The following is a 13,420-nucleotide window of genomic DNA, read 5'->3' as shown; positions in this document are numbered from 1 at the left end:
ATGGATGGATGGATGGATGGATGGATGGATGGATGGATGGATGGACGGACAGACAGACAGATGGATGGATGGATGGAAGGATCGGTGTGTTTTGGATGGATGGATGGATGGATGGGTCGATGGGTCGATGGATGGGTGGGTTTTTGGATGGATGGGTGATGGATGAATGAATGAATGAATTTTTAACAACAATCCAGTACTGGACATAATCCAAGTGACCTAACTATTGAAGCTATATCCTCATGCACTCATAAATGACTGTCAAACGAGTAGTACATGCATTAATTAATTATAATTTTTTTTAAAGACAACAAAGTACATTTACTGCTGTGATTCCAATGTTAGTGACGTCATTGTTTCTAGTTGTAGAGGCATTCTCAGGCAGAAGGTCAACTCCTCACCTGCTCAAAGCAAAGTTTCTTTTTTAGGTATATTTTCCAGGGGACAGTGACCGTGAACCTTTGCTCACTATTCTACTCCCTCCCCCGCATACTTTCCTGCACAAACGCCCGCAACTCACATTTCCTTGCACTTGTATGCCCCAGTGTGATCATCAAGGCACTCACACGTGTAAGAACACCCGTCGTCCCACTTATCTCCCTGCTTGTAGCTCCTGCCATGGTAGACGCACTCGGCTTGAAGAAAACATATAAAGTCTTGATTAACATCACCACCAGAGCATACTGATTAATTAATCATCAGCTACAGAATATCAAAAATGGGATATTTTTAATACATAGTATTCACAGAAAACTTGGTTCATTTTTAATACATAGTATTCACAGAAAACTTGGTTCATTTTTAATACATAGTATGCACAGAAAACTTGGTTCATTTTTAATACATAGTATTCACAGAAAACATTTTTTCAATGTTAGCAGCAACGGATCTTTTATATGCACCTTTCACATAGACATGATAGCACATACCATGGCCTTTGATATGTCAGTCTTAGGACACTGGTTGGAATGGGAAAAACAATGGGGCCACCAATGAGGTTCGATCCTACAACTGAATCACCTCAGGAGAGTAATCCACTAAAGCCTGCTCCTGAACATGTTTCAGTGCCTTACATGGGCAAAGGTGTATTTAATGTTCAAGTTACCTGGTACGTAAACCAAGGTGTGGTTAATGATAATCATGTCCCTATGTCCTACATGCACTCCTTATCTTTTGTAATTATATTTTGGTGATCTACAAAACATTATATGATGATATTAATATGTCAATTAATTCACATTGCTCTGTGAACTCACATCAACTAAAGTCCATCTACACAGTTCACTTCTGGGTGAGAGTTCATTAACTATGATCCACTATAGTTTGTAAGTATGACAAATGTTGCAATTCACATATTCACTTCGAGCAATTGAGAAAGAATTAAAACAAATGATATTTTCAATGGTAAGCTCTCTGAATTGATTTGGCCAGTTATTTGGCAATATTGACAATCAACTTATGGAGGGACATGGGTGTACAGCAGAACAGGTGGCCGTTGTTAATTGATGTGGTCACAAACCAACAAAATTAGATATAAATGATTTCAATTTTGGACTGAAAATAAATGCAAATATATGTTCGCAATAGTATATATGTTCGCAATGGTATATATTGTTATTGCCAATGACAACACATTCTACTAGCAATCTTCATTTAAAATTGGGAAATGTAACATGGATTTCAATGGGAGACGACATCTCTATAGTGAGACCTGAATGTTTTGGAATGATCGTCATGTCATATTTTACCTTTCTTGGGCATGGGATTCTGCTTGTCTGGCGGCAGGCTGGACCCGGATAGTGTCCCGTACACACCCTTCAGGTAGGTATCGGGGTTGTTGGTGTTGGCAGACTTGCAGGATGGTACCTGGCAGCACTGGTCCTTGGTGTCTGTGACCAGTGAACAGCCCGGGGGGGTGCTGGTGAACTTCGGGCACCTGAAAATATATCACACCATATGTAAGGACATATCTAGAATTTTTCACATTAGGGAGGGATCAGGTATATATTCACACCCATATATAAAACTGTATTAAGCCAAGTAATCATTAAAACAAAACCTAGCAGAGCCATCAGGCTTAAAGTAATTATGGTTTTCGGGTTTTTGTCTGAATGAAGGAGGCGCCGGCACACCACCCTTACTTGTTTGGATTTGCTATATATTGTATGTTTATAATGTCTGTAGCACTTATCAGGATTCAGAACTAAAACCTTATTAATACACTCAGGAACTTGTACAGTAAATATTGAACAAAAACATATGCAAGATCATGTGAAAAACTTAATGTTGGAATCATAAAATTATGTGTGGTTAAAAGCTCAATTTAAAAAACAAATAAAAATTCAAGATATATTTCCAACATACATGTAGCTATTAATCAAAATCTACCCCAATTAAACAAGAGTGTTATTATTTACAATCATAGAAACATTTATTCATTCATTCATTCGTTCATTCTGTTCATTCATTGTATGTCTATTCATTTGTCTGTCTGTGTATCTATTTATTTGTTTGTTTGTTTGTTTGTTTGTTTGTTTGTTTATTTATTTATTTATTTATATCTGAACAAAAATTATCAAGTAGGTAGACAAATGTAAAAACAAAAATGTATCTGACTTTAGTTGTCACACCTGTCGTCACAGTTTATATGGCCGGTTATTGCATCCTCACATCTGCAAACCTTGTCACAGCCATCGTTCCAACTCTGTCCCTGGCGGAAAGGAATTCCGTTGTAAACACAGAACTCTAAAAACAAATAAACAAAGCACTGATCAAATGATATACTCTCACTTATCTTTCTGGAGTTTTGTCTGCCACAGAATAAATCCTTACAAAACATAGCGAAGATGCAGAGCTCAAAGGTCAAGTCCAGACACTAACAATACGGAAACATCATTCAATTAGGTTTTTTGTTTTTTTAAATTTAGACTTTAAAATCGAGTTCTAAGCTCAGAATCAAAATGTTTTATAAACAGATTCTGTATGCTGCTACAGATATTTTGTTAATAAATTAAATGAAACAACATGCAATGTAAAAGTAAGACAACTGCAGAATTTGTACATTGGATTGGCATAGAATTATACGTATTAGCTTTAGCAAAATCAAATATTAGCATAGAATTATACGTATTAGCTTTAGCAAAATCAAATATTAGCATAGAATTATACGTATTAGCTTCAGCAAAATCAAATATTGGCATAGAATTATACGTATTAGCTTTAGCAAAATCAAATATTAGCATAGAATTATACGTATTAGCTTCAGCAAAATCAAATATTGGCATAGAATTATACGTATTAGCTTTAGCAAAATCAAATATTAGCAGTAGTGATGTTCCAATGATCGATTACAATCAAAAGTTGATCGGGTTGGCTTTTACAATGTTATAATTCAAAGCCTTCTTATGGTCATACATTGCTAACCGATTGTGTAATCAAAAGTTGATCGGGTTGGCTTTTACAATGTTATAATTCAAAGCCTTCTTATGGTCATACATTGCTAACCGATTGTGTAATCAAAAGTTGATCGGGTTGGCTTTTACGATGTTATAATTCAAAGCCCAGTATACATTGTAGTTTTAATCATTTCTTCATATCCTCGCTAATATTTCATAACTTACAGTATTTTACTTCCTAAAATAATTAATGAATCATCGGCTATTGGATGTCAAACATATGGTAATTCTGACATGTAGTCATCAGAGAAAACCTGCTAAATTTTTCCTAAGGCAGCAAGGAATGTTTTATATGCACTTTCCCACAGACAGGAAATCACATACCACGGCCTTTGTCCAGTTGTGGTGCACTGGTTGGAACAAGGTGGTTCGATCCTGCGATGCAAGCACCTCAAGCGAGGACTCAACCGACTGAGCTAAATCCCACCTGTACTTCCTACTGAAGCGAGATTATGACAGTGACAACCACTCACCTAGGGGAGGGCTCTGTGTAGGGTGCCCCTACTTCCTACTGAAGCGAGATTATGACAGTGACAACCACTCACCTAGGGGAGGGCTCTGTGTAGGGTGCCCCTACTTCCTACTGAAGCGAGATTATCACAGTGACAACCACTCACCTAGGGGAGGGCTCTGTGTAGGGTGTTCCTACTTCCTACTGAAGCGAGATTATGACAGTGACAACCACTCACCTAGGGGAGGGCTCTGTGTAGGGTGTCCCTACTTCCTACTGAAGCGAGATTATGACAGTGACAACCACTCACCTAGTAGAGGGCTCTGTGTAGGGTGCCCCAATGGTCCGGGTGAGGCCTGCGGTGTCGGGTTCTGGCCTGGTTTCGGAGTCGGCTGGTTGCAGTCTGGTTTCTGGCAGCACGGGTTGCTGGGGTCAAACACCATGCGGCAGTAGTATGGCAGGTTGGGGAAATGTGGACATCTGTTAGGTAAAATATACAAGTTTATAGTGTGCAGGAATATTATACCACGACACTGCATAACGGTCAAGTGGTATATATATCTTTCACAGCATAAATGAGTGCAATAAATAAGATGGTATGTGCTTCTATATTTATTACATACCACATTTGTTTATTATGATTAACCAAATTTGTATTAAATAACACAACTTACTTCAGTGAGTTAGTTAGTTGAATTTTGAGGAATTAACAGAACGTTGAGCGTCTTAGCTAGGGACATGACATCATTTGAGTGAAGACGTAACTATGCACTGTGCTGTGATAGAAGGATAAAAGAAAGTCTAGTAAGGCTGGCTTTTTTATCCTATCCTGGACGGAGGAACCGGCTGAGGCCGACACCTGTGCCCAGGACAGGCGTGCACTACAACAGCTTGTTCTGAACGTGCACGTTAACTTCTCTGACCTGACCTGCTGGCTTTTCATATATACGTCATCCTTCATCCGTAATACGTCATTTGTCCGTTTGATATGTGACATTTGTTGTACATGAAAACTCTTTCCATAGACACGATTTCACGGACCGATGGGTTATTTTAATGCATGCTTTTAATCACTGTACCGCAAAAATTGGCAAAAGCCTGATGAGTATGACGTGATTGCGGGCAATTCCAGGTCCATCATAGTACATTGTACGCAAAAACCCCACAACAGGTAGCGATTGAAACAGATTCTGATGACATGTGACAAACACTCACGGACATATGGAAAGGGTACAAGAAGTTTAGCAGACAAGCATTCTTGCATGTGACAGATGACGGACGTGAAAATCGTACATATGGAAAGGCAGCTGAAGTGTTACCTGTCTGTACACCTGTACTGCCCGGTCGTGCCATCGATACACTCACAGGTGTAGTCGCAGCCGTCCACCCACTTCTGGCCTGGCTTGTACTCACGGTTCTTGTATACACACACTTCTGTAACATTCACAACGGCAGAACTGTTACTCACAGTTTGAAAAGGCAGACATTTTTCTCTAGCAGAGTTAAAAAACTAACATTTGTTTTGTTAATGACACCAATAGAGCACATTGATTATTACTCATCGGACACTGAATATTAAACATCTAGTTATTCTGACACACACCTCACTAACATTTACAATGGCTGAACTGTTACTCTAGCACAGTTTAAAAAGTTAACTTTTGTTTTGTTAATGACACCATTAGAGCACATTGATTATTACTCATCGGACACTGAATGTTAAACATCTAGTTATTCTGACACACACCTCACTAACATTTACAATGGCTGAACTGTTACTCTAGCACAGTTTAAAAAGTTAACGTTTGTTTTGTTAATGACACCATTAGAGCACATTGATTATTAATCATCAGATATTCAATGTCAAACATCTGGTAATTCTGACATATGGTCAAGAGGAAACTTGCTACATTTTTCCATTAGAGATATTTTATATGCACCATCCCAGAGATAGGACAGCACATACCACAGCCTTTGATATGTCAATTGTGGTGCACTGGCTGGAAGGAGAAATAATACTGAAATGGAAAAAACATAATACATAGAGCTGGTATTTTTCCACTATCTTTAGGTACCAGTTGTGGGACACTGGTTGGAATGGGGAAAACCCACCGTTCATAGAAGCACGATTTTTCCATAGTATTGTACTGGAATGAGAAAACCCCCACGTCGACAGAGGATGATAGATCTTGCAACCGATCGCAACTTAGGTGATTGTTCTACCACAAAGCTACAACCTGTCGTATGTCTCTGTTAGTGTGTGAATACATTGTATTAAAAAAAAAAAAAAAAATATTTAACAACGCACTCAACACATTTTATTTACAGTTATATGGCATCAGACATATGGTTAAGGACCACACAGATATTGAGAGAGGAAACCCACTGTCGCCACTTCATGGGCTACTCTTTTCGATTAGAAGCAAGGGATCTTTTATATGCACAATCCCACAGACAGGGTAGTACATACCACAGCCTTAATATGCCAGTCGTGGTGCACTGGCTGGAATGAGAAATATTAGCCCAATGGGCACATTGTATTAAATTGCATTACTTACCTCTTGGTGTTGGACTGACTCCTGGTCCTGGGGTTGGAGTCAAGGTGAGGAGAGGAGGGAACATGGTCGATACACCTGGTCCTGGAGTCGGGGTGGGACCACCGGTCGGAGGCAGACCCTGCCCAGTGACCACGCCCACCACACCTGTTGGAATGGCCGTGTTGGTGCCATGATTGCACTGAGGAACTTTACAACAGACTGGATCCTGGGGATCAACCACCATAATACAGTTGGGAGCAATGTTCAGGTACTGTGGGCACCTGCAAGATGAAAGTTAAAAGTTAAAGTTGTGTTTTGTTTAATGACACCACAAAAGCAAACTGATTTATTAATCATCGGCTATTGCCTGTCAAACATTTGGTAATTTTTGTCATATAGTTTTGGGGCCCTCTAAAATTTAATAATGAACTTTATCACTAATGGCAATATCCAAATAAAATGAAGCACAACAAAAACAGTTCTTAATTCATACCTACCGGTAAATGTAAACAATATCAACTACAGTACAGTACTAAATTCATACCTACCGGTAAATGTAAACAATATCAACTACAGTACAGTACTAAATTCATACCTACCGGTAAATGTAAACAATATCAACTACAGTACAGTACTAAATTCATACCTACCGGTAAATGTAAACAATATCAACTACAGTACAGTACTAAATTCATACCTACCGGTAAATGTAAACAATATCAACTACAGTACAGTATTAAATTCATACCTACCGGTAAATGTAAACAATATCAACTACAGTACAGTACTAAATTCATACCTACCGGTAAATGTAAACAATATCAACTACAGTACAGTACTAAATTGCTGAAATGGTATTAAGGGAGTTTTCTCTTTATGACATTTAAATTTTATTAAATTTGCACCTGTAATTAAGATATTGACTATGAGTTTTCACCAAGTTCTCACCTGTCTGTACACCTGTAGAAACCGGTCTTGCCGTCCTCACACACACATCGCTTCTCACAACCATCGTACCAGAACTGCTTCTCACTGTAAGCGTGGCCCTTGTAGAGGCACATTTCTGAAACACCAGCACAATGATTAATGTTTGTTTCAGTTAATGACACCACTAGACCACATTCATTTAGAAGATAACCATATGGAGTGTTTAGATTTGCGGGTGTTATTGTCTATTTGATCCTACAAATGTCATTTTTGACTGAAGGTGTTAGCGGAACTAACTGTATATTTGGTATTTCTTGACAAAAAATACCTGGCTACAATCTAACTGTAGACCCTTGAATCATTAACTTGGCCTGTTCCAGTTGCTAATGACGTCACTGTCTAATGACATCATTAGCTTTCCGGGTGTTATTTTCATTTGAATATACAAAACACACTCGCCATAAGTTTACAATTATTAATCATTGGCTATTGGATGTCAAACAATTGGTAATTTCGACATATAGACTTAGAAAGGAAACCTGCTATATTTTCCAGTAGGCAGGATAGCACATACGCCTTTGATATACCAGTCGTGATGCACTGGCTGGGAAAAGAAATAACTTAATGGGTCCACCGACGAGGATCGATCTCAGACTGACCGTACATCAAGCGAACACTTTACCACTGGGCTATGTATGTCCCACCACCAAATGAATGAATTAATAAATGAATGAATGAATGAATGAATGAATGAATGAATGAATGAATGAATGAATGAATGAATGAATGAATGAATGAATGAATGAAAGGTAAATAAATTAATAAACTGATGGGTACCTTTAGGCAGTGGTTTGGGAGTTGTTAAAACTGGTGGTAAAAGAGTTGTCCCCAATTGACCGGGTGTGGCATGGGGTCCGGGTGATGGTGTCACTGCTGGTCTGGGCGTCGGCACGAGTCCTGGACACTGCGGTGTCTGACAACAGGCATCATTGGGGTCCGACACCATGAAGCAGTAACTTGGAATATTCGGATACTTGGGGCACCTAAAATATGCAGAGACAACATTTGTGTATTTATATTATGTTGTTAAAAGGATTTTTCCATAAAAGTAGCTATAATGGCCCTCTGAAAGGTATATTGGCCTGAGACAACATGGTAGCTGTAATGGCCCTCTGACAGGTATATTGGCCTGAGACAACATGGTAGCTGTAATGGCCCTCCGACAGGTATATTGGCCTGAGACAACATGGTAGCTGTAATGGCCCTCCGACAGGTATATTGGCCTGAGACAACATGGTAGCTGTAATGGCCCTCCGACAGGTATATTGGCCCGAGACAACATGGTAGCTATAATGGCCCTCTGACAGGTATATTGGCCTGAGACAACATGGTAGCTATAATGGCCCTCTGACAGGTATATTGGCCTGAGACAACATGGTAGCTATAATGGCCCTCCAACAGGTATATTGGCCCGAGACAACATGGTAGCTGTAATGGCCTCCGACAGGTATATTGGCCTGAGACAACATGGTAGCTATAATGGCCCTCTGACAGGTATATTGGCCTGAGACAACATGGTAGCTATAATGGCCCTCTGACAGGTATATTGGCCTGAGACAACATGGTAGCTATAATGGCCCTCTGACAGGTATATTGGCCTGAGACAACATGGTAGCTATAATGGCCCTCTGACAGGTATATTGGCCTGAGACAACATGGTAGCTATAATGGCCCTCTGACAGGTATATTGGCCTGAGACAACATGGTAGCTGTAATGGCCCTCCAACAGGTATATTGGCCCGAGACAACATGGTAGCTGTAATGGCCTCCGACAGGTATATTGGCCTGAGACAACATGGTAGCTATAATGGCCATCCGACAGGTATATTGGCCTGAGACAATATGGTAGCTGTAATGACCCTCTGACAGGTATATTGGCCTGAGACAACATGGTAGCTGTAATGGCCCTCCGACAGGTATATTGGCCCGAGACAACATGGTAGCTGTAATGGCCCTCCGACAGGTATACTGGCCTGAGACAACATGGTAGCTGTAATGGCCCTCCGACAGGTATATTGGCCTGAGACAATATGGTAGCTGTTATGGCCCTCTGACAGGTATATTGGCCTGAGACAACATGGTAGCTGTAATGGCCCTCCGACAGGTATATTGGCCTGAGACAACATGGTAGCTATAATGGCCCTCCGACAGGTATATTGGCCTGAGACAACATGGTAGCTATAATGGCCCTCCGACAGGTATATTGGCCTGAGACAATGTGTATTTGAATGTGACCTAGATTGTAACTAAGATTGACAGAAAATCTAATAATGACACATCATTGATGATCTGTTCTAACTGCTTAAATATCACACGTATACCAGAGACTGCAATTGAAAACGTTTTCTTTTTTTCCTTCCATTATTTAACATCTTTCACTTTTTTGTAAAATAAGAGCACAACTACTGCTTTAAGGGACAGTCCTGAGTTTGCAGCCATTGTAAGATGTTTGTGATAACAGAGCCTTGTTGGCAACTACTATTTTATACTAAATACATTTTCATGTTGAGAATATCAGTGTCTGTATATCGAATGTGTTTGAAGTCCTATATTAAAGTTTGTAGCACTCAGTTTTTACTTTAATTCGTGATATATATGTTTTTCATATGTACGAAATTATTGGGAGGTAAAATCCGGTTTGGGCTACTACAAGCATTAGGACAACAACAAACACCTTGTAAATACAGACACTGATATTTTAAATAAGAAAATGAATTTAATTTGTATGTTATATCATGGAAAAGGCTCTGTTGGTCAGAAATATTTGACAATGGTTGTAAACTCAGGACTGTCCCTTTAAGGAGCAGGTATATTTTCACCATCAGTGGGTACTGTCAACTGGCGGAGCAGGATCTACCTCAGTCTGTAAACAGGTATATTTTCACCATCAGTGGGTACTGTCAACTGGCGGAGCAGGATCTAGCTCAGTCTGTAAACAGGTATATTTTCACCATCAGTGGGTACTGTCAACTGGCGGAGCAGGATCTAGCTCAGTCTGTAAACAGGTATATTTTCACCATCAGTGGGTACTGTCAACTGGCGGAGCAGGATCTAGCTCAGTCTGTAAACAGGTATATTTTCACCATCAGTGGGTACTGTCAACTGCCGGAGCAGGATCTACCTCAGTCTGTAAACAGGTATATTTTCACCATCAGTGGGTACTGTCAACTGCCGGAGCAGGATCTACCTCAGTCTGTAAACAGGTATATTTTCACCATCAGTGGGTACTGCCAACTGGCGGAGCAGGATCTAGCTCAGTCTGTAAACAGGTATATTTTCACCATCAGTGGGTACTGCCAACTGGCGGAGCAGGATCTAGCTCAGTCTGTAAACAGGTATATTTTCACCATCAGTGGGTACTGTCAACTGCCGGAGCAGGATCTACCTCAGTCTGTAAACAGGTATATTTTCACCATCAGTGGGTACTGCCAACTGGCGGAGCAGGATCTAGCTCAGTCTGTAAACAGGTATATTTTCACCATCAGTGGGTACTGTCAACTGCCGGAGCAGGATCTACCTCAGTCTGTAAACAGGTATATTTTCACCATCAGTGGGTACTGCCAACTGCCGGAGCAGGATCTACCTCAGTCTGTAAACAGGTATATTTTCACCATCAGTGGGTACTGCCAACTGCCGGAGCAGGATCTACCTCAGTCTGTAAACAGGTATATTTTCACCATCAGTGGGTACTGCCAACTGCCGGAGCAGGATCTACCTCAGTCTGTAAACAGGTATATTTTCACCATCAGTGGGTACTGCCAACTGGCGGAGCAGGATCTACCTCAGTCTGTAAACAGGTATATTTTCACCATCAGTGGGTACTGCCAACTGGCGGAGCAGGATCTACCTCAGTCTGTAAACAGGTATATTTTCACCATCAGTGGGTACTGTCAACTGCCGGAGCAGGATCTACCTCAGTCTGTAAACAGGTATATTTTCACCATCAGTGGGTACTGCCAACTGGCGGAGCAGGATCTACCTCAGTCTGTAAACAGGTATATTTTCACCATCAGTGGGTACTGCCAACTGGCGGAGCAGGATCTACCTCAGTCTGTAAACAGGTATATTTTCACCATCAGTGGGTACTGCCAACTGCCGGAGCAGGATCTACCTCAGTCTGTAAACAGGTATATTTTCACCATCAGTGGGTACTGTCAACTGCCGGAGCAGGATCTACCTCAGTCTGTAAACAGGTATATTTTCACCATCAGTGGGTACTGCCAACTGGCGGAGCAGGATCTACCTCAGTCTGTAAACAGGTATATTTTCACCATCAGTGGGTACTGTCAACTGCCGGAGCAGGATCTACCTCAGTCTGTAAACAGGTATATTTTCACCATCAGTGGGTACTGCCAACTGGCGGAGCAGGATCTACCTCAGTCTGTAAACAGGTATATTTTCACCATCAGTGGGTACTGTCAACTGGCGGAGCAGGATCTACCTCAGTCTGAAAACAGGTATATTTTCACCATCAGTGGGTACTGTCAACTGCCGGAGCAGGATCTAGCTCAGTCTGTAAACAGCTTGCCTGAGATGCTTGGATCGAAGGATTGAATCCCCTCAGTGGACAAATTCTCTGGAGGGGTTTTCCCCATCCCAACCAGTTCCTCATGACTGGTAAATTAAAGGCTGTGGTATGTGATGACCTGTCTGTGGGATGGTGCATTTAAAAGATCTCTTGTTGCTAATGAAAAAATGTAGCAGGTTTCTTCTGATGTGTGATTTTGTCACAATTACCAAATGTTTGACATCCAAAATCTGAGGGGCAGGACTTAGCTCAGTGGTACAATGCTCGCCTGATGCACAATCGATCTAGGGTCGATCCCCGACAGTGGTACAATGCTCGCCTGATGCACAATTCATCCAGGATCGATCCCCGACAGTGGTACAATGCTCGCCTGATGCACAATCGATCTAGGATCGATCCCCAACAGTGATACAATGCTCGCCTGATGCACAATCAATCTAGGATCGATCCCCGACAGTGATACAATGCTCGCCTGATGCACAATCGATCTAGGATCGATCCCCGACAGTGGTACAATGCTCGCCTGATGCACAATCGATCTAGGATCGATCCCCGACAGTGGACCTATTGAGATAGTTTTTGTTCCAGCCAGTGCTCCACAACTGGTGTAACAAAGGCTGTGGTATACAAATGTATCTATCCTGTCTGTGGGATGGTGCATATAAAAGATCCCTTGCTGCTAATCGGAAAGTGGGTTTCCTCTCTTAATATTTGTGTGGTCCTTAACCATATGTCAGACACCATATAGCCGTAAATAAAATTTGTTGAGTTTGTCATTAATTAATTCCTTCCAAAAGCTGATGTTTAATTAATAAATGTGCTAAAAAAAAACACCTGTTTGTTTCCTTCAACTGTCTTAATGCAAGGCAACATACAATTCTTGTCACCATATAACTCTGCTTTTTTATCCCATCCCTATCAATGCAATACAGACCCATTCTATAACTTCAGCCTATTATGCGGAATAAATCTGTCTTGCATGGGCTACGAAATCAATGAATTTAACATGGGGAGTATTACGGCATTGGTAATATATGACGTCATATCAATGCTAGTTGGTTAGTTTTAGATCAATATTTTGTTATTAAAACCTTCATTACAAAAGCTGTTTTGTTAATTTGTAGGCAAACAGACCTGACAAATATGATAGTGTAGTTTATTTATGATAAAACAGTCAAATAAAGAAGTTACTTTTTCAGCCATCTTTCTTTGTTCGTGTAAAATAATGGTTTATTTATCGAATGGATGAGAGAAAAAGACTCCATCATATGCAGTCATGTGGAATAGAAAAAGTACACCCTCGGTGGTGGAAATTTAGGCCCTGGGACTTGCCAAGCCTCATCTCGGGTCGAAATTTCCACCACCTCGTGTGCACTTTTTCTATCACACATGACCACATATGATGGAGTCTATTAGTCTTCAGAGGGTAGATATAGTAAAAACTGAATGTTAAAATGACATG

The 13,420-nt window shown here is 40.7% G+C and overlaps 1 protein-coding gene across 1 annotated transcript in view; it reads right to left on the bottom strand.

Moving 5' to 3' along the window:
• LOC121389362 overlaps window positions 1-13,420 on the bottom strand; it is a 152,001-nt gene that overhangs the window by 58,919 nt on the left and 79,662 nt on the right. The window contains exons 42-49 of the mRNA XM_041520957.1: window positions 8,208-8,413; window positions 7,392-7,506; window positions 6,465-6,724; window positions 5,226-5,340; window positions 4,263-4,386; window positions 2,631-2,743; window positions 1,749-1,936; window positions 521-635 (exon numbers count right to left, since the gene is read on the bottom strand). Of these exons, the coding sequence (XP_041376891.1) occupies window positions 521-635; window positions 1,749-1,936; window positions 2,631-2,743; window positions 4,263-4,386; window positions 5,226-5,340; window positions 6,465-6,724; window positions 7,392-7,506; window positions 8,208-8,413 (1,236 nt within the window). The remainder of the gene's footprint in view (window positions 1-520; window positions 636-1,748; window positions 1,937-2,630; window positions 2,744-4,262; window positions 4,387-5,225; window positions 5,341-6,464; window positions 6,725-7,391; window positions 7,507-8,207; window positions 8,414-13,420) is intronic.

Source organism: Gigantopelta aegis, chromosome 14, assembly GCF_016097555.1.
Source record: "Gigantopelta aegis isolate Gae_Host chromosome 14, Gae_host_genome, whole genome shotgun sequence".
Taxonomy (NCBI): domain Eukaryota; kingdom Metazoa; phylum Mollusca; class Gastropoda; order Neomphalida; family Peltospiridae; genus Gigantopelta; species Gigantopelta aegis.
Note: the sequence above shows the minus strand (reverse complement) of the source record. Positions and strands in the feature narration are given on the sequence as shown.